Consider the following 21,373-nt stretch of genomic DNA (forward strand, 5'->3'; position numbering starts at 1 on the left):
AGTGTTTTGACACACACCTGGCCATACCTGTACTCCCTGCAAACACCTTTCCTCTGACACCAACCTGTCCATGTCTGCTTCCGGAAGGAGGTCATAACAGCCCTCTGTGTAGTCGTTCTGCAGGCTCTGGCGGTCAGGGAAGTAGTCAGTGGTGAGGGGGAGGCACGCCGGAGTAGTGAGAGACTTCCAGTCCACTCCAACTGTGCAACAGAAGCCTGGCACTACAGGGGGAGCAGACAGTGTCAGAACTGCCTCGTGTAAATAGGGGGATAGGTATGTGTGGTCACCACGGCAAGCGTGGACAGTGGTGAGTAGGGGGAGGAGAAGAAGGGGAGGGTGGGGAAAAAAGTTCATGATGAAAGGTGATAAAATTTCCAGACATGGGGATGGGGAGGGAGAAAGAGAAAGAGAGAAACAGTTTGTTAGACAATGCAATGCGCGTGCTCATTCAATCCCATCATGCAAATGGGATTCAAAGCTGAAACTTCACATTTTCTGCTGATCGTGAGCTATAAGCTGCAATGCCAAGGAGGTTACTGCAGGGCAGGCAGAGTTACACATCGAAGCAAATCACATTCCAAGAGCAGAAGAGAGCTCAAGCTGGAGCCTCTCCTGAGGACTGCAGAATGGCTGGGTGGAGAAAGGAGGAGAGCTCAGCTGGGTTTTGGAGCGAACAGCACACGGTAGCAGAATTTAGGAATACTTTCAGAATTGCAAAAATAAGTCACAGATCTAAAAGTGTAAGAGGAGAAATCAAGGATGTTTGGGAAAGTTATAAGGCCAAAACTTTAAGAGACCGAGTTTAACAATCTAGAAAGGAAAGTTTCGATCGGTAGAGGGGCCTGACCACATGGGTCTGCCCACAATTGCCTGCTCTTTGGTTAAAGCAGGATTTCTCCTCCTCAGCACTACTGAGATTTTGGACTGAATAACTAACTCTGTGTTGGCAGGGTGGGGGGTGGGGGCGCTTTTCTGTGCATTGTAGGATGTGGAGCAGCATCCACTGATGCTACTCACTAGATGCCAATGGCATCTCCTGATTGTGAAAATAAAAAATGTCCACAGACATTGCCATATGTCCCTGGGGGACAAAAGAATCCCTAGTTGAGAATCACTGAGTTAAAGAAATAAGGCAGTTCTTTCTTTAAGTTATTTAAGTAAAGACTATTTTCCAAGTCTCTATACAAGGGAGCAATATGAAACAGAAACACTCCACATCTCTGCCTCTGAGTCCCAGGTGAGATCCTCATACACTTTATCTTTGCACAGTGCTATGTGGCTTTCAGTGTGGTTACCTCCGTTATCTCATCCACTCTCACACTGCCTCCTCAGAAGGTGTGGTGTTTTCATCAATCCCTTTAAAGAGTTGGCCAAGCCAAACCTCCTAGAGGTTATAGGACCAGAACCCTCTCTGTTCAGGAATCTTTCCACCCTACAGACACACACTAACCAGTGCAACCAAGTCCCACTGAACCCAGAGTTAAAGGACAAGAAGAAGACTAGTGTGCTCCGTCACTGCAGGAAATATGCCCCATACAGCACCACTGCCTTGTGGAAGATGATTTCACCTGCAACAGGCCTACCTCCATGGTCTACACAGGTCTTGGGGTCATTTTTAGTTGTCTGCTTGAATTTTATTTTATTGTGGTAAGAACACTTAACCTGAGAGCTACCCTCTTAACAATTTTTTAAGTGTATAATACAGTATTATTAATGTAGGCACAACGTTGTACAGCAGATGTCCAGAACATAATAATCTTGCATAACTGAAACTTCATGTCCATTGATTAGCAACACTCCACTTCCACTTCCTCCCTAAGTGCCTGGCAACCACCATTCCACTCTTCGATTCTACGAGTCTGACTGCACAAGTCTTGTTAACTCATTAACACTTTAAGAATTCAAAACATAGCCCTGGCTGGGTAGCTCAGTTGGTTGGAGCATCATCCCTGATATGCCAAGGTTTCAGCATCCATCCTGGTCGGGGCACATGCAGGAATCAACGATTGAATGCATGGAAGGGTGGAACAAGAAGTCAATGTCTCTGTCGTGTGTGTGTGTGTGTGTGTGTGTGTGTGTGTGTGTGTGTGACTCCCTTCCCCTCTCTCTCTCAAATCAATAAATACATTTTTTAAAAAGGTGTTGACCCATGCACAAAGAGGTCGCTGGTTCGATTCCTGGTCAGGACACATGCCTGGGTTGTGGGCCCGATCCCCAGCAGGGGGCATGCAGGAGGCGGCCAATTGACATTTTCACTCATTGATGTTTCTATCTCCCTCTCCCTTCCTCTCTCTCTAAAATGAATAAAGAAAAAAAAATTTTTTAAAGGAATTCAAAACATAGCCCCGAACAGCCTAATTAATCACCCCAATTTCTCCATATGGCAAATGAGGGGATGAGCTTATTCCTACTTTCTGATTAGAACTTGTAGTAGAAGGAGAACACCTGATTGAAGCAACATTAGGGAAGCCAGAAACAGAAGATAGTTATATCTTATTACCTTCTTAAATCCTTCTGGTCCTCATCAGCTTCCTGACTCTCAGGATTATAAAAACCTTTCAGAAATGTTTTCTGCTGGCACACAGCAAGATACAGAGAATTTAAATGTCTGGTCCAAAATCCCATGGTGAAAAAGGTCCCAATTCTTAGTTTAATGACATTCTTTCACTGGAAAAAGAGTGTGGCCTCTTTTCTAGCTCCAGCATCTTCAGCCCTGCCAAGACCTCTGAGGAGGTTCCATTTCAGAACCATCAAATTAATAATGATAAACACATTACTAAATCCAGTGCTGGCCCTGGCCAGTTTGGCTCAGCGGTTAGAGCGTCGGCCTGCAGTCCGGAGAGACCCGGGTTCGGTTCCCGCTAAGGGCACGTACTTCGGTTGCAGTTTGTCCCCGGCCCTGGTTGGTCGTGCGGGTGGCAGCCACTCGATGTGTCCCTTCACGTCGATGTTTCTCTCTCTCTCTCCCTTCCCCTCTCTCCCTCCCACTCTATCTGTACAAAAAATGGAAAAATATCCTCGGGTGAGGATTAAAAAAAAATAAATAAATAAAATAAATCCAGTGCTGGAGTTGTAGAGAAGAAATAGGCTCATCTATTCATTGCTGGCAGCTTTCTAGAAAATAATTAATGTGCCAACCATACTTTGGGAGATATATTCCAGGGATCTGAACCAAAAGCAAAAATACACCAACTGCACCATGCATTGTATCTATATTATATACTATCACAAAAACAAAACAAAACAAGAAACCACCCAAATGGCCACCTACAAGAAATTATTATTTTGAGCTGTGATATAGTAATTTTTTTGATATTGCCACTACAAATGATTAATATGAGGGGCTGGAAGAAGTAGTGAAAGGACTATTAAGTTAATCATAATGGGACAAAAAAAACCTCAGTGATGTATATCCACTGGCCACAGCTAAGTAAAATAGTCCATCTATCAGGTGGTAGGATCTTCTTCTGGTCTTTTGCTGTTGTAGATACTTCGATATTCTCTCAAATACAGCTGACCCTTCAACAACAGGGGTTTGAACTATATGGGTCCACTTATGTGCAGATTTTTTAAAATAAATACTATAAATGTATTTTCCTTATGATTTTCTTAATTACATTTTCTTTTCTCTAGCTTACCTTACTGTAAGACTACAGTACATAATACATATAATATACAAAACGTGTTAATTGTTTATGTTCTCAGTAGAGCTTCTGGATAATAGTAGGTATTGGTAGTTAAGTTTGGAAGGAGTTAAAAGTTATATGTGGGCTCTGGCTGGGTAGATCAGTTGGTTGGAGCATCGTCCTGATTCGATCCCCGGTCAGTGCACATGCAGGAGTCAACCAATGAGTGTATGGATGAGTGGAACAACAGATCGATGTTTATCTCTCTCCCTCTCTTTCTCTCAAATCAATAAATACATTTAAAAAATTTTTGTTTGAGTTATAAGTGGATTTTCTACACATGGGTCAGCACCCCTAGCCCCCATGTTGTTCAAAGGCCAGCTATAATTACTTGTTCAGCTATTTCAAGAGAAAAGGATGACCAAAACAAATGCAACCCAGTCAAACATTTTCAGCTACAAGTATGTAAATAACTCCAGTTCTCATTACTTGTTTCCAACTTTTCCCCAAAGCCATCATTAGGTAATTTAAGGGCTAACACCAGCTCTGGATCAGCACAAAAGCCTCTAGAAAATTCTGCTACCCTTCCCAGGTTTCTCTGAATCATATTCCAGAACAGGCCATTTGGCCACTTCCTTCTCACTCTCCATCCAAGAGGCTGAAGAGTCTTCCCTCACCACACTGCCTTCCGGTACCCCAGAGCCATGTGGACTTCTAGACCATTCTCTTCCCACAGGGCTCTCTCCTGCTTCCTCAGGCCCAGATCACCCCCCACCCCCCACCTCCTTTCAACCTTCCCCAGGCAGCCGCCCCCTCTTACTTGGGTCTGGAGAGGTAGAAACACTGTCCTCTAGAGAGTCCTTATTCTGGGTCCTAGGATTCATACCTATAAAAAGAGGAAAACCACTTGTTTTAATGAGGTTCATTCTTCAAAAAAAAAAGGTCTGATCAGTTGTAGTTTTAAAAGCCCAAAACTAGATACTCTGGTTTCTCTTCAGATCGCATAAATCTTTCACCTTTTAAAAGCCCCAAACTAGAGCTAAAAGTAAAAATGTAAATCAAGTATAAAATCTGTGCTGAGGATTTCCAACAGCACAAAAGAATCAATCAAAGAAAAATGATCACTCTGAAATTTGGGAATGAGCCAGAACTTCACTCTGAGGTTATCAATGCTATTTTTTGCCCAATGAGACCTTGCAAAGAGCAACTTACCACTTACATTAAGAAAAGGGAAGCATTTCAAAGTCATTTTAACTAATTAAAGCAATCTTTAGCAAGTATAAAATGACCTATTTAAATTTAGTCAACTCAACAGTCATCTTCTTCCCCAAATCATGGTGTTTTGAAGTAGTGCATCAAAACTCACTGAGAGAGAAAACAAAAAAACAAACAATGCTTTTACCTATAACTAGGCTGAAAGAAAAACAGATTCTTTAAAATGCAACTTATTGAATGAAGAAATGTAATAGAACTCACTTTAAAACACACATGTAAACATTTAAAAGTCCCTTTCAAAATATATAGTTACTAGAAAATTATACTATAAAAAGAACTGGAAATATCCTAACCAAACTGTCCACAGTGACGATCTCTGAGAAGAAAGCTGGAGGACGTGGCAGAAGGTAAATGAGAACTTGAGTTTTTTATTCTAAATACTTTGTGCAGTTCGAATCTTTATGACAAGAACAAATATTTGTAAGTCCCTTGTGAAATCTTGGAGAAGACAAACTACAACCTGGGGAAAAGCATCTACAAATCACATATCTGGCAAAGGACTTGTATCCAGAACATATGAAGAACTCTGAAAACTCATGAGCAAAAAAAACAACCTCATGAGAAAATGGGCAAAAGATTTGAACAGACACTTCACCAAAGGACACATAGAGAAGGCAAGTAAGCACATGAAAAGACATTCAACATCATCAGTCATTAGGGAAGTGACACATTAAAAGGACAGTGAGGTACTTCTACACATCTCTTTGAATGGCTAAAAGGACAGGTTGTACCAAGTGCTGACAAGGGTGAGGAGCAAAGGAAACTTGAATCCATTGGTGGCAGGAATACAAAATGGTACCCCACTTTGGAAAACAGTTTTGCAGTTTCTTTAAAAGTTAAGCATATATTTATCATTTGACCCAGCAATCCCACTTCTAGGAATTTACCAGAGAAATAAAAATGTATGTTCACACAGAAACCCATTATGTAAATGTTTACAGTGGTTTTATTCACAGTTGCCAAAACCTGGAAACAATCCAAATGTCTTTGGGTTAAACAAACTAGTGAGGACACCCATACAATGAAATCCAACTGGACAATAAAAAGGAATGAACATTACTACTGATGCATGCAACAACTTAGATGAATCTTTAAAGCATTATGCTGAGTGAAAGAAGACTCAAAAAGCTATATAACTGTATGATTCCATGTGCATAATATGCTGGGAAAGGCAATTTAGAGGGAGACAGAACAGATAACAATGGTTGCAAGATGGGGAGGGGTTGCGTACAAAGAGGTAGCACAAAGGAATTTGGGGGATAATGAAAATGTTTTGTTTCTTGATGTGTTTGTAGGTAATTATGACTCCATGGGTTTGTCAAATCTCATAGAACTGTACGCAAACAGAGTGAATTTTACTGTACGTAAATTTTAAAATAAATATTGTTTTAAATTTAAAGTGATGATGTCACTTGGCCAAAGCAATTTTTGGAACTACCTTCAGCAGATTTTTAAAAAGTACTAGTCATCATAAGAAGAAGATACAATTTGGTAAGTTAGAAAAATACAGTGTTTCATTTTATTCAAACCCACACTATGTGGCAGATATGAGGTAGGTATTATCCCTTTTCCACAGATAAAGAAACCAAGGCTCAGAGAAGTTAACTTACTAAAAAATCACACAGTAAGTGGGTGAAATCTGCACTTAGGCTCTTCTGCTTAACTCTACAGATGCTCTATTTCCTGACTATCCATCTGGGGCACCAGTTTTCAGCTACTGAAAATGTCATCTGTTCTTTGTCAACAGCCAAAAGCCATTTGGAGCTAACTTTTCTGAAAAGCTAGCTTGGTTGATTACACCCATTTTCACAAAAACACAAAGCCTGACTATACAGAAGCAATGAGGTAGATTTTCTTGTTCAGCCTAAGAACCAGTATGAAGGCAATCCCCAAATGGACATTACCAAAACATTAAAACTATTAAAACACATCACACCTCACAGGTTTGGATGCTAAGCTCAAATATTAGATCACCTTTTTCTTTTTTTAAGAAAACCAACCCAGACTTTGTAAGGACTGAAATTCTTACTCCAATAAAGAAACAGTTCAATTTACAATTGCATGGGCAATTGTTTGAGTTCAAAGAGCCAACCAATAAAAGGGTTCTCAGAGCAGCTTTGGCTCCTAGGCCAAGAGCAGACTTGTGCCATTTCTAACAGGTACAAGCACATTCGAGGCCAGTAGGTACCTTGAATGCTACACACACACACACACACACACACACACACACACACACACACACACACACACACTTTATTTTAAAGAAATAGCAATGAAAAAAATTTAAAGAAATAAATATTTTAAGGGCTTCTGCAAAGCTTATATGCAGCTTCCTTGTGTTTCAAGCCTAATTCACTGCCTCTCCCACCAGCTCTGCCTCTGAGGCTTATTTTCAGTTAAACAGACTTGCTATAGGCATGTGAAGAGCCCCAACAACCTGAGAGGATGGAGGTGACCTCCTGGTCAAGTCAGCTATGCTCCAACCTGATATTTGGGGATGAATCTTGTCAAAGTTCAAAGACAGGTACAACTTGGGAAGCCAATGCTGAGAAGAGTCATCTCAGTTCTGTCTCGTCTGACATCTGTTCAGAGTCAAGAAGTCTAAATGTAGTCTCTGGTTGTTAACCTCAGGCCAAAAAGGGCTGGTTCCAGGGGAATCTACAAGCCTGTGCCTGGGGTCAGTCACTTCTCCTCTCTGGGCTACATAGACCTTGCTTACCCTTCAAAAGCCCAACCTGCCTGGATGAGTGAGTCTGAGGCCCTTTCTTCTGGTCTCAGTGTGCCGTAACTTACTTTTTACTTTAGCTGTCAGGCCAAATCTGCCACATGGACCTCATGCTCAACACAGACACCAGCTTGCAGATTCTGGGTCCCAATACCAAAGAGAAAGAAAACTTGGCATTACTTATTTTCTTTTTCAAAATTATCTACAGCACTTACACCCAATGAAGGGAATGATGCTAACCAACAAGTCACAAACTGGTGCTCAGTTAAAGACACAGAGGGACAAAAAATATCTGCTCATTTCCAACAACTTGGTCCCTGCTGGGCCGCCTGTGAAAAACAAGTGAATAGTCCAGGTGCCAGGCTCCAGCCAACAATGCTCAAAATGAAATTCAACAGGGCAAGGAGGGAAACCCACAGAGACACCACTCCTGTGAATCATGACTCACACATGAGTTAAGTCCAAACACAGGAGAAAATCTGAGTCATGCTTGAGTGCCTGCAGATGGTGCAAACTGTCAAGCCTAGAAGGTGAAGGAGAGGCCACAGATGAGGTCTTCTATTTTCTAATAAATGAAATGTTAACTAGTTGTTTGTTTAGACCCCACCTTGTTCCAAAACAAGAACCCAACGTGACATTTTGTCCTTAAAGAACCCGATCTACTTTTGATTGTTACAGCTTTGCAAGGCAGGTAGGCAGGAAGGTAGGCAGATGAAAATCTTTATGCCCATTATATAGATGAAGAACCTGAGGCTTAGCAAAGGCTGAAGGCTAAACTCCAAAGGCCACGAGGAGTAGGGCGAGGCACTCAGGTCTGGACATTTGCATCATAGCAGGCTTCCTCATCTACCATACCATGATGCAGGCCACATGCTCAAGCCACATGGTATCACTGGAACCACTCACAGTTCAGCTCCCTGCAAGGGGGCTTTACTGTCATGATAGTCACCCCACATCAAACTTCTTCAAATAGAATCCCAAACCAGAGCACTTGAGGTGAGAAGAATCGGTGCCCTAATCATTTTGTTTCTTCTCAGGCCTTAGCAGAGGGCCTAGAGTTCAAGAAACGTTTTTGGAATAGGTAAGAGTTTGGTGGGTATGAAGACAGCAAACCATATTCTATGAGGACTGAGGATGGCTTAATAAGAGTCAATTCCAAACCAAGCAAGACAGAAAAAGACCGTCCAATGCGTTAAGAAAAGAAATCCTGTTAACTGTTCCAGAATGAATGCTGACGGTTATTAAGAGAAAACATTCTTCAGCAGAGAGAAAGCTAATCTCAGAAGGCTTTTAGTATCCATTCAACTACCTGATATGTGCCAGGAGCTGTTTTAAACCATGGAGATACAACCCTAAACAACAGCAAAAGAAACTATGCCAGGCGGAACTATGGAGAAATATTAGGCAGGGAAGATATGTGGAACTGCCAGGGAAGAGAGCGGTGGTTCAAGTAAGACCTGAATGGAAAAGAGCAGCTCTGGATAGGGCGGTCATATAACTTATCATCCAATCCAGAACACTTTTGAGAGAGGAATGGGACATTATTAATAATGATATAGGACAATGAATTCAAAGGAGGACCATCCTGGGCAAATTCAGACATGTAAGCCTCAGCCATGAAGATCTCTGGTGTTAAGGGCACAGAAGAGGATAGAGCAAGAGAAAAGACCTGAGGATCAGAGTGATCTGGGGAACCACTAGAGTAAGGTGAGAGGAGCAAGGGGCCCCATGGCACAGGGGGCTCTTTGGCGTTTACTCCGAGAACACTGGGAAGCCCTCGGAGGGTTTTGTGCAGATAAGTTTCACAATCTGACTTCTACTTTGGAGGGTCATTCTGAATTGCTGTGCTGAAAATAAACTATATGGAAAGGCAGTTAGCAGGCTACTGAGATAATTCAGGCGAAAGATGATGGATGGTATGTTGGACCGAGCTAGGACTGGTGGAGGTGATGATATCTCATAAGATTCTAGATATATCCAGATAGTAAATCTGACATTAATTGGTTATTGTATATGGTAACATAGAATGATTTTTATCTAATTTCTTCCTGTGGCTAGCTAACATAATTCGTCAGGAAGCACAAAATCAAAGATGAGAGTTCAATTGCATTGGAGGCTAATGCTATATAGACCACCTCCTGATGACCTCTGACCCCTTTGAAAACACGTGCTACTGGTCATTAAGGGACTGGGCAAGAGTAAGGATGCCTCTATTTAACTATATTACCCTGACTAGAAAAAGAACCCAAGGTTCCCACACCTTCTCTAAGAAGCTAAACATATTTTATGTAACTGAATAGTCACAAACCAACTATAATAATTTTGTGGGTCATTCAGATGCTTCACATGTGGCGCTTGGTCTTGGAAGTATAAGTTTACTTGTCCATAAATGTGCTAAACAATGCGGGGATGGATACAGACAAGCTCTTTCAGTCTGGTGGAGAGACAAGCGTGGAAACAGTGGGATCGGGATGTGCCAAGCACTACAATTGGGTTATGCATGTGAAGCTCTGTGGAAACATGGCTAACATCTCCGGTGAAGGTATGGGAAGGAGACAGAAGCACCAGAGAGGGCTTCAAAGAAGAGGTATTGTTGGAGCTGATTTATAAAGACTAAGCCAACATTTCCCAGGCAGAATCAGGGATTGAAGATAGAGAAAAAGCATATTCCATAGAGAGACTAGGCTACGCAAAGAAATAAGAGGACAGCCCAGCCAGTGTGGCTCAGTGGATTGAGCGTCATCCCATGAACTGAGAGGTCCCAGTTCGATTCCTGGTCAGGGCACATGCCCAGGTTTTGGGCTCAGCCCCAGCAGGGGGCGTGCAGGAGGCAGTCAATTGATGTATCTCTCTGACATCGATGTTTTTATCTCTCTCTCCCTTCCTCTCTCTCTAAAAAATTAATAAAAAAATATTTTTGAAAGAAAAGAAACAAGAGGACAAAGTACCACATTGTTCCCCTCTGGGCCTCTCCTAATTGTTTATGTGGAGGTGGGTTTGCCCTCACCCCACACAACTGAAAGCTCTTTGGGAGCAGAGATCACTCCTACTCTGGCCCTGGCACTGCCCTAAATGCTAAGCTCATAAGCTGCCTTCAATCACGACTCACTGACAGACCAATGACAAATGTGACTTGACCAGCATGTTCCTGGCTAAAAATGTAATGTGCAGCCCATTTATAATTCCATGCATTATAAAGCACTGTTTCTAAATAGGTCACCCAAAATTGTGGCTGAAATGATCCCAAAATAGTCATGGCCCTTCTTTTCTAGTCCCCATGTCATTTCTAGATGTGAGCCTGCTCTGAGTATCCCAACTCTGTTACCCTTTGGATTGGTTACCTGCACCACTGTTGCTAAGCAGGCTGACAGAAAGCTCTTCTGTTCCACTGAAGTTCAAGAAGGACATGCCATCACCAGGCTGGCGGGACGTGCTGTGCCTGCAGAGAACAGAGCCCAGCCACCTGGCTTAATGCAGATCATTACTTCTTTGATCCTGCTCACCCTGTATCCCGGGGCATTTTCATCAAAACAGGCCTGCCCTGGCTGGTTTTGCTCAGTGGTTAGAGCATCGGCCTGCGGACCAGAGAGTCCTGGGTTCAGTACCCGCTAAGGGCACGTACCTCAGTTGCGGTTCGTCCCTGCCCCTGGTTGGGGTCGTGCAGAAGGCAACCAGTCCATGTGTCTCTCTCACTTCGATGTTTCTCTCTCTCACTTCGATGTTTCTCTCTCTCACTTCGATGTTTCTCTCTCTCTCTTCCCCCTCTCTCCCTCCCGCTCTGTCTGAAGATAAATGCGAAAATGTCCTCAGGTGAGGATACAAACAAACAAAAAACAGGCCTGAATATTCAGCCACACAGGCTGGCAAACACTGGGATCCATATCACAGGCTAGCAGGGTGAGGCACTTGGTTTACCAGCTCTGGCCTCCTGTGACCAGCTCCTCCTGCCCAGGCTCCTTAGCTGCCATTGCCACGCTAGATTCCCTGCCCTCTCTGTCCTGAGCCTCCCCCTGCTAACACCAAGAGGAGGATGTGAAGTGCTTGAATAGAGGTACCAAGTTAACCTGGTAAAGATGGTCACATCCAGACTGTATCCCTCATCCATCCCACGGGATGTCAAGGTGAGTGAAAAAGGGGTCAAATATTACTCTTTGAAAAGTGTTTCCTAAAGCATCACAGTGAGTCCAGGTGTAACCTGGGCTCATGCTTATCAAGGTTTAAATGACTTTCGTCCTGTACTGAGTTTCTTTGGATGCCTGTAACACATTCAGAATTCTGGTTCAAAGAGTTATTTTTAAAAACACAGGCCTTGATTTTCATTGCTTTTAGTATTAACTTATTCTAAACTCAACAGTAAAATTTCTCAATGACCAAAATGACAAAAGTCATAGAATGAATGCCTAAAACACACAGCACAAATCACCAGTCTCAGCATCCATTTCGCCCTTGACTGAAGATTAGAAGAAATTCATGCTTGAGGTTTACAAAGTGTGCATTGAATTACACCTAAAGCTACAGCAGGGCCTAGGTAATATTTCTGGCAAAAATGTCAGGTTGTTTGCTTTGCACTTGGACCATTGAAGGGAATGATGCTGTCTAACAAATGAAGACCCTGATCTCACACTATCTCTTCAAATCTTATAAACATGACATTTTGTCAGTGGTTTGTTCCACGCACTGTCTTGGGTGCTGAAGAGTGATCTCGAGGTACCATCCGGAGCCCTGTACACATTCTCACCTTCCGGCAGCTTCATGATATGCTAACTCCAGCAGCTCTGCAGAGGAGTGAGTTGGGTCCCTCTGCCCGCTGCCCTGCAGCTCCGCCATATTCTGTCGGGTCTGGTGATGGATCTGGATGGCCTCTCCGGATGGTCCTACCCAGACAAAGATCCACTGAGCAGCATTCCCACCTGACAGCTAGTGTTGTGCACTTAGCTTCAATCTTCCTTTCTGACTGCTGGATATGGGTGTTGGAGACATTGAAAGAGTAGACCACAGGCCACACACACAGAGGAACATTATGTACATTCAGACTGTATCCCCCAAAGGCTCCACTCTGTACCCACTGTATCCACTCTGGCTCCCACAAAGACATCTCTTCAGAGCCACACTCATCCACCTGTGTGGGCTCATGTTTGTCATCCTGTTCAGCCTAAGAATATTTAAAGGCCTCTTTCTTATGTATGACAACTGAGGCACCATAGAGAAATATGGAAGAATAGGAGGCAACAGCCCTTCCTAGGAAGCTTAACACACACTAAATGAAAAGGAACACACAACTAAAACACCAATGACTCTGTTGATATATAAGACAGCAACAACTGTGACTCAAAGTAGCAGAGGATGCATGAGTGCAAAAATGATTAGTAGGAAATGATCAGAATTAGTCAAGTCTACTAAAAAGTGCTTCCTAGAGAAAGAGACATTACAGAGTGTTAAAGTTAGCAGGGGCTGAGGAGAAGATATCTGGGTAGAAGAAATGACCTGTGTGAAACCCCAAGCACGGAAGAGGGAAGACAAGTGCAGGAGCCCACCAGATGGGCTTGGGAAAGAAAAGCTCTGAGGATGGCGGGAGGAGATGCAGTGCTGGGAGCCCAGCAAGCGAGGGCCTGAGCGATTAGAGGCCCAGGTGGGCAGGATGATGCAGTTTTGAAGAATATCATTTTAGTGAAGGGTTACACGTTGGGTGTCTGGAGGAAAAGCACAGAAGCAAGAAGAGCAGAGATTCACGAAAGAAACACCAGTAATTCTCCTAGGAGAACCTGAAGCGAGCCAGTGGGGGTGACAGTGAGAAGAAAGAGACACCAGGAAGAAACAAACCATGTGGTTGATTATGACAGCGGTAAGGAGGGCAAAAAGGGGTTTAAGAATGACCCCCAATTACAGCTGAAAGAACCAGATTCACTGCTCACTTATTTAACTTTTAACACTAAATCAAGTATAAAATAATAATAATAATAACTAGACAGTTCTAGGCAGTCAGAAGAAAGGCCTCTATGAAGAAACCTGGCATTTAATGCACCTGTCCCTTCCCAGCCCAGTAAGAATCCATTAAGCTGAAGTTTCATTTTAGCCACAGCTTTATAAACCTTACTGTCATCTTTAGGACAGAATACAGATCAGGACAGACTAGGAAAAACTGAATTCAGAGGGGAAAAAATTATTTTTTTAGTTGTCAGAGACCCCTGTGAGAAAACAAAGGAATATAACTGTGTACCTAAAACAGTAACATCAATATCCAGAGAGATCCAGGAAAGGAAGGAATGAATGAGAATGAAAGATATTAGTCTTAGGAAAGAAAGCAGGTGGCAAAGTACAGTCTCTTTTAAATTACAAAAACAGAAGCCCTCAGGTTGATACAGCTAATTACAGTCACAAAGCCCATTCCCAAGTGTACCTCAGAATCTTAACAAGAATCCCTGCAATAGGCAAAATGGGCATGGTTATCCCCATCTTAGAGATGGGGCACCAGAGGTGCAGAGAAGTTTGGATACTTGACTGGTCACGTGTGATTAGTGCTGAGGACCAGGACCAGGAACTCAGTCCAGGGCTCTTTCCTGAGCCACCAACTTACCCACAGGAAAGGTGTGCATCCAGCGCCTTCTGTTGGACGTGAGCTTCATGGGCATTCGTGAGGGGGCAAAGGGGTTGATCAGCGCCCGCTGGGGTGTGTATCCCCCTGGTCGAACATGTAGCATGGATTCTGCGCTGCCTACGTGGAACCGCCCTGGCGCGCTGGAGTCTCGCTGCGGTGGCTCCATCATGTTCTCCAGGACATCTGCCAGTTATTGTAGAATTGAGACACAGACAGCATCGAGCCACATTGAAACCAGAGCTAGGCAGACCGATCTGCCAAGGCTAACAAGAATCTTGGACATCATACATGTTAAGCAGTTAGGGAAATGAGTAAAATCACCAAAAGAAAAAGAAATAAAATATTGGGTTTGTTTACTTTTTAAATTCTTAGTTTGCTCCCCAGATTACTGGCCCAATGAAGCCACACCCAAACTTGATGGGGTGGACCACACATCACCTAAAGACCCTGGACTTGAAGCTAGTTATAAGTAAAGGGTAGGACTTGAATTGCCTCCATTGGAGATGGGGTAGTATATTCTGTATGCGGGAGGAACAATAAAAATCCATATTTGGCCCAGCTGGTGTGGCTCAGTGGTTGAGCATCAAGCCATGCACCAGGAGGTCACCAGTTCGATTCATGGTAAGGGCACATGCCCAGGTTGTGGGCCCAATGCCCAGTGGGGGGCATGCAGGAGGCAACCAATCGATGTTCCCTCTCCCTTCCTCTCTCTCTAAAATCAATAAAGAAAAATTATTAAAAAAAAAATACGTATGTGGTGACCAGAGAACAGACTCTGACAGAGACCGTTGATGTGTTTGCTAAACTTGTTTGATTTTCCTCTTAGGCACACAACAGGACTCTAGTTCCCAGCCCCTTTGCACTAGGGCCAAATAACTTAGCCAACTTTCAGCTACTGGAACACAGGTAGAAATGACATGCTCCAACTGAAGAGCTGGACCACAAATATCTCCACACATGATCTCCATTCTATTTTCCCCTGCTGTGGCAACTTTGCAGACCAGTGTTGATGACCACGGCATCCAGGATGAAAGGAGTCTGGGGCCCTGAATGACTGTGTGGATCAAAAACCCCTCCCATTGACTCAGTATCTTGGAACATAAGTAAGCAATCAAATGTTACTGTGTTTAAAAATATATTCTTGGGGAGAAAAGAATGAAGAAATGGAAGCATCCAGCCTTAACCAGGCAAGGAGGTGACATGATATTTAGACTCAGCCTGTCCTGTTCAATGACAGGCCGGTCCCTACTATGGAGGTGGAGGCATCATGCTAAATACCCTGAGCAGATAAAAGAGCTGACCCACAGCCAACTCTTATGTTCACCTCATGTTCACTAAGCAACCACCAAGGTTAGAAAGTGGGTCCAGAAGATGTAAAATCCATGGCATCAAGGGTTCTGTCTTGTCCACCATTATCTACCCAATAAGAGCCTGGGATAGAGTAATATTTAATTCCTCAAACTAGTGTACATGCAAGAAGAGAACATTCAGATCTCCATGAAAACTATTTTTTCATTGTAAATTAATGAGTTGATGCTCTGGTTTCCAAAATAAACAAGAATATGGTCTAGCTAGTTAAAGAAATAAAAGGAGAAAACCCAATTTAAAAAAAAATGAGTACAGCCCTGGCCAGTTTGGTTCAGCGGTTAGAGCGTGAGCCTGTGGTCCAGAGAGACCCGGGTTCAGTTCCCGCTAAGGGCACATACTTCGGTTGCAGTTTGTCCCCAGCCCTGGTTGGTCGTGCGGGTGGCAGCCACTCGATGTGTCCCTTCACGTCGATGTTTCTCTCTCTCTCTCTCCCTCTCCCTTCCTCTCTCTCCCTCCCACTCTATCTGTACAAAAAATGGAAAAATGTCCTCGGGTGAGGATAAAAAAAAAAAAAATGAGTACATACTTCAAAAAGTTTGAGAAACAGGACTAAGGGATAAAATAGGTCAAAAATATGTTAAAATCAATTCTAGTATTCAAATCATTTTGAAGAAAACTATTTTCAAGGCTACTTGGATTAAAACCAGCATCATCTCCTTAGGGGAGATCTGGCTTTAGAATAACAAAGGTTTTTAAAGGACTAATATTTAGTTTAATTTAGCTTTTGCAACAGACCCTTATAAAAATATTTTCAGCAAAATGGGAGTCACTGTCATGTAAACTTAGAAATTACCAGAAGGTGGGAAAAAGCTAACCTAGAAATTTTCAAATGTATTAAAATTCTTTTGAATACTAACTCTAATTAATTATTTAAGTCATGTAATTAAAAAAACAAACCAAACAAAAACACTTTTTTCAGCAGTCAAAAATTTTCCTAGGCCCTTGGCTCAGTGTGTATGGTGCTAATGGATGAAAATGCCCTGTTCCTCTGTCCTGAGGCCACACCAGTGGCTTCCCCTTCAACATGCTGGGTCATGGAAAACACTCCTGCCCTTTGGGAAACCCTCCAGGGCAACAGGAGACAGCTGTGTATATACAACATTCCCAAGTCAGTGATCAAGTCAGAAGGGCTGTGCTTCCCTTTATATAACCTTCTTAAAATAACAAAATTATGGAGAAGGAGAATAATTAGTGGGAGGGTGTAGCTATAAAGGGGTAGCATGAAGGATCCTTGTGGTGATAAAATAATTCTGGATTTTAACTGCAGTGGTGGTTACAGAAACCTTCATGTGATAAAACTGCATACACACGCACACATACACACACACACACACACACACACAAATGGCTGCATATAAAACTGATGAAATCTGAATAATCTCTGTGGATTACACCAATGTCATTTTCCTGATTTTGATATTATAGTCTAGTTATGCGTGATGTCACCAATGAGGAAAATGAGTGAAAGGTGCACAGGCCCTCCCTGTATATTTTTTTTATGATTTCCCATGTATCCATAATTATTTCAAAATAAAATATTTAAAAAACCAGGAGGGACCTGTACACTGTAGTTATTGGTTCTGCTGGATGGGAAAAATAGGATACAGGAAAGGCAGCACTTGTCTTCCTTAGTGTAAGCCAGGGTAACAGATAACTACAAGGAGAAATCTTAAAATGGAATACAGGATAGAGACTGTTTTGAGTATGGCACAAATAGAAATAAGGAAATAAGCAAACATCTTTGACCCTAGGCCTAAGAAAAGCTCAACTTTAACATATGGAAATGTAGGAAGTTACAGGAACAGGGGAAGAAAGGGTAGAGACAAAATTAATATAATACACACATACATACAGCTCAGGTGATTTGTACTCGTTGCACTGCATGGAAATAATTAAAATGTGGGACTTACACCCCACACCTGGCCACAACCCCCATCCCTTACTCCAGGAAGGAAGCTGGGCCCCGCTCTCTGACCTCGAGTGCTGGTGTAGCCCAAGGAGCTGCTGACTTCATACTGGTGCAGGTGGGGGAGTGGGATCATGAGGATGTTGGCGCTCCGGCCCAGAGAGCTGTCATCAGAAGCCTGGCTCCTCACTTCCTCAGTGGGCAGCACACGGCTGGGCACGGAAGGGCTGGATGACACGTCACAGGAGCTGGCACTCTTCCGATTGTGACTCTCCTGCTCTCGCACAGACCTGGCCCAAGAGAGACAAATTACCACCTAGTAAGGAATGCTGCCCCCCCTAGAGTAAAACATCAAAAACTGTCACCAGCCCAAGCTACTTGGAAACCAACAACAATCCCCAATGAGATCTATGAGCAGACATAATATAGGAGGTACTTTGCCCAGAGCAGCTTGTAAGAAAGAAGATAAATGACAGACAGTTTTCAAATGGCCAAAGTCCTGGGATCCCAGCTGTAAAGAAGTAATTGCTCTGGTCTGACCTCACCGATCAATCTTCTATCACTAAAAATGGGGTAACCAGATGGGACATGACATGATGCCACCTGAGGAGTCTTGTTGCACCAAAAACTGAGCCTAAGGCTAATCGAGCCTCTGGAGATAATTGCCAGCTTACAGAGAATTTAGACACCAGAGGAAGAGTTAAATTTTATGGACTAGCCATCAGAGGATAGAAAAAAATTAATGTTATTTGGTCACCAATGATAAGGTACTGTTTTGGGGTTTAAGTTTAAGTTTTTTTTAGTTTTTATTTGGTTTTTTTTTAGTTTTTATTTGTTTTTTTTTTTAGTTTTTATTTGTTAGCAACATATACTGAAATATTTACAAGTGAAAAAAATGGAATGCCTAGGATTTGTTTTAGAATATTCAAACACTTTTAAAATGTGGGGGAAAGCGATGAAACAAGGCTGAAAATGCGCTGACAACTGTCCATCACACACGTCTCTTATTTGCACGTTTGAATATTTCCTTAATAAAGGTTTAAAAAACAGTACACCCTGATTAAAACATAAAACTCCCTAAGGGGAAAACCTCTGGAAGCAGTAGGAAGAAGGATCAGAAAGGGAGATGCCCAATGGGGGAAAAACCCAGAATGAAAGAGTCAGTAGCCGTGACAGGGCTGCCCCTCCTGCATCAGAGCTGTTCCCTTTCTGCCCGGAAGGGTTTTGTTTTCAGTAATAGCCTCAACAGAGCCTGAAAACAGATCCTAAGGGCTGACTACACATTCATTATTTCAACAGTAAATATCTGAACACAGTATATGCTCAACCCTGCACGAGGGACAAAGCACTGATTAAGACAAAGTCCGGCCCCTCAAGGAACACACAACCTGGGTATTTGAAACACCATGTCTTGGCATCTTTCATTAGAGAAAAAAACCCAAGGATCTTGGACTGGGAAAGCATTTTAAGATAAGCATGACTGAGCCCCTGAGCAGAGTCTATGTGTACAGGAGCTTCTGTTAATAGCTTTTACTCATTCTAAGGTCCAAACATTCTTAGGATGAGACATTAGGATGGGATAAAGGAAAAGGACAGAAGACAATCGTGTTACCATTACAAGTTCATTTGTCACAATGTGAAGAGATAAACTAGTGTTAAAATCAATTGTATTTAAAGTTGCATACTTAAGAAATCTGGTAAATTTGATCAAGTAGGAAAAAAATCAGCTAGATTTCTGTTTCACACATTAATAATCAACTTCTATATAATGAACTAAGCCTAAAACCAAGACTATGAAGTATTGGAAGAAAGTGGTAACTAGACTTACCAGGGGGATCACTTTGTAAGTTACATAAATGTCTAACCACTATACTGTACACCCGAAACTAATAATATTGAATGTCAACTGTAATTGAACATTTTAAAACAAATTGTTAAGTATGAGGAGAAAATATAAAACACATCTCTAACCTTGAATACAGAATGAATACATTGGTAGATCTGACTACATCTCAATTACTATATGACCAACACACCATGGAGCAAATTTAAAAAGCAGGAACAAAAGAGGGGGAAAACAGTATCTTTCCCTTTGGAAATAATAAACCTAAAATAAACTCTGGGCCCTATGCGGCAGCAAAGTAAGAATAAGTATCCAGATTTGTGAATTGCTTCTCTTGGCTAGAAAAAGCAGAAGAAAGCTCTCCTTATATGGGGACAATACTTCATAATGAGCAGAGCTAACAAAATGGCAGATCCAGAGAACCCAAAAACAAAATCCCTAACACTCTATATGGTGTGGTTTCTCTTAGGCTAATTTTAATTTAAAACATTCTCAAGACTGTTTTCACAGAAGTCCCTGCTGGGCCTCCCATTTTCCTTAGCAGTTTTTATATCCACCCCCAAGTGAATCTGGCAGAAAACCTGCAGGTGGCGAGACGCTGAGCCCGGGATGGGCCTGGCAGCCTGAACACTTGAGCATCGTAGGCATCATAATCTACTTGGATGGGAAGGGCATTCTCAGATTCTTTTGGAGTCCCAAGAGCTGAAATACACAAATATGAATTGACATCAAAACATATTTCAACCAGATGCCTTCACAGGGTCTTCACCAAAAGCTGCAAGGCACAGGTGATCATCATCATCATCTCCCCCTGAAAAAAAAAAGGGGGGCCTGGCTGATTTGGCTCAGCAGTTAGAGCATCGGCCTGCGGTCCAGAGAGACTGGGGTTCGGTTCCCGCTAAGGGCACGTACCTTGGTTGCAGTTTGTCCCCGGCCCTGGTTGGGTTGTGTGGATGGCAGCCACTCGATGTGTCCCTTCCATGTCAATGTTTCTCTCTCTCTCTCTCTCTCTCTCTCTCTCTCTGTCTCTCCTTCCCTCCCTCCCTCCCACTCTATCTGAACAAAAAATGGAAAAATGTCCTCAGGTGAGGATAAAAGAAAAAGAAAAAAAGGGATAATAACCCATTCATCAGGTTGTTGAGATCAATGACTTATATGTCAAAGAATGTAGAAAGAGTATAGCACTAAGTAAAGGCAAGGCGATGGCAGTATCTCATTCTTCTGTGATCCCACTTTTAAAATATCATCTTAATATGAATGTTTAGTACTTTGAAACTTTCTACCTGACCCCTACAATTGACCTATGGAAAAGAAAATTGAAGTTTTATTATCATCCACTTTGTAGCTGACAAGACGAAAACATACAAGTTGGTTAAGGAACTTTCCAAAGGTCACACAAGGGGAACTCAGGTCTCCCAGCTTGGCTGTAAACTTTAATGTGACCTCACATAATCTTGTTCCCATCGGCTAGCTGACTCTTATTAAAAGAGATGAAAGGAGTAAAATACTCACACGTATCACGGCCATTTTTCGCTTTCTCAGTGGCAGGCTGTAAAGTTAAATAGAGAATTAATCACTCCCTTGTCTGCTAGAATAGAACTTTCACAAGAAACAGTATGTAGGTGGCCGCTCCCCAGGCACAAACCATGTCTTACTCCTCACTGTGACTGATGGAAAGGCAGGAGCTAACACCAGAGACCTACCTACCACAGTGTCAAGCCCTGCCCAGTCCTTTACTTCCTACCTCACATCTTGTTCACTCTCACAACTCTATCCAGTGGGGGCATGGACCCCACTTCACAGGTGAGGAAATTTAACTCTAGAAAGAATAAGGGACTTGTTCAAAGTCATGTAATTAGCAGGTGGCAGAGCCAAAATCTAGGATCAGCTCTTCAGACTCCTGGCCAACCCACTGGCGTAATTGTCCTATCATGACTAGGTTTTACCTGTGCCAAACTCTGCATGCCTCCCCTTCACCATGGTCTTGTCACCTGTCTGCCTATCCCACCAGAGCTGAGTGCCGCTAGATTGCCCA

At 42.7% G+C, this 21,373-nt stretch overlaps 1 protein-coding gene across 3 annotated transcripts in view; it reads right to left on the bottom strand.

The window, feature by feature from the left end:
- The window catches only part of DEPDC5 (DEP domain containing 5, GATOR1 subcomplex subunit), a 111,527-nt gene that overhangs the window by 48,812 nt on the left and 41,342 nt on the right, over positions 1–21,373 (bottom strand). Inside the window, exons 19-26 of one of the 3 annotated variants that reach the window (XM_036276557.1) lie at positions 20,851–20,887; positions 19,920–20,040; positions 17,565–17,785; positions 14,201–14,404; positions 12,365–12,500; positions 10,968–11,065; positions 4,447–4,512; positions 65–221 (exon numbers count right to left, since the gene is read on the bottom strand). In XM_036276557.1, the coding sequence (XP_036132450.1) occupies positions 65–221; positions 4,447–4,512; positions 10,968–11,065; positions 12,365–12,500; positions 14,201–14,404; positions 17,565–17,785; positions 19,920–20,040; positions 20,851–20,887 (1,040 nt within the window). Of the gene's footprint in view, positions 1–64; positions 249–4,446; positions 4,513–10,967; positions 11,066–12,364; positions 12,501–14,200; positions 14,405–17,564; positions 17,786–19,919; positions 20,041–20,850; positions 20,888–21,373 lie in introns of all 3 variants that reach the window. The other 2 variants (XM_036276559.1, XM_036276558.1) reach the window with 2 other exon arrangements.

Source organism: Molossus molossus, unplaced genomic scaffold (genome assembly GCF_014108415.1).
Source record: "Molossus molossus isolate mMolMol1 unplaced genomic scaffold, mMolMol1.p scaffold_m16_p_22, whole genome shotgun sequence".
Classification (NCBI taxonomy): domain Eukaryota; kingdom Metazoa; phylum Chordata; class Mammalia; order Chiroptera; family Molossidae; genus Molossus; species Molossus molossus.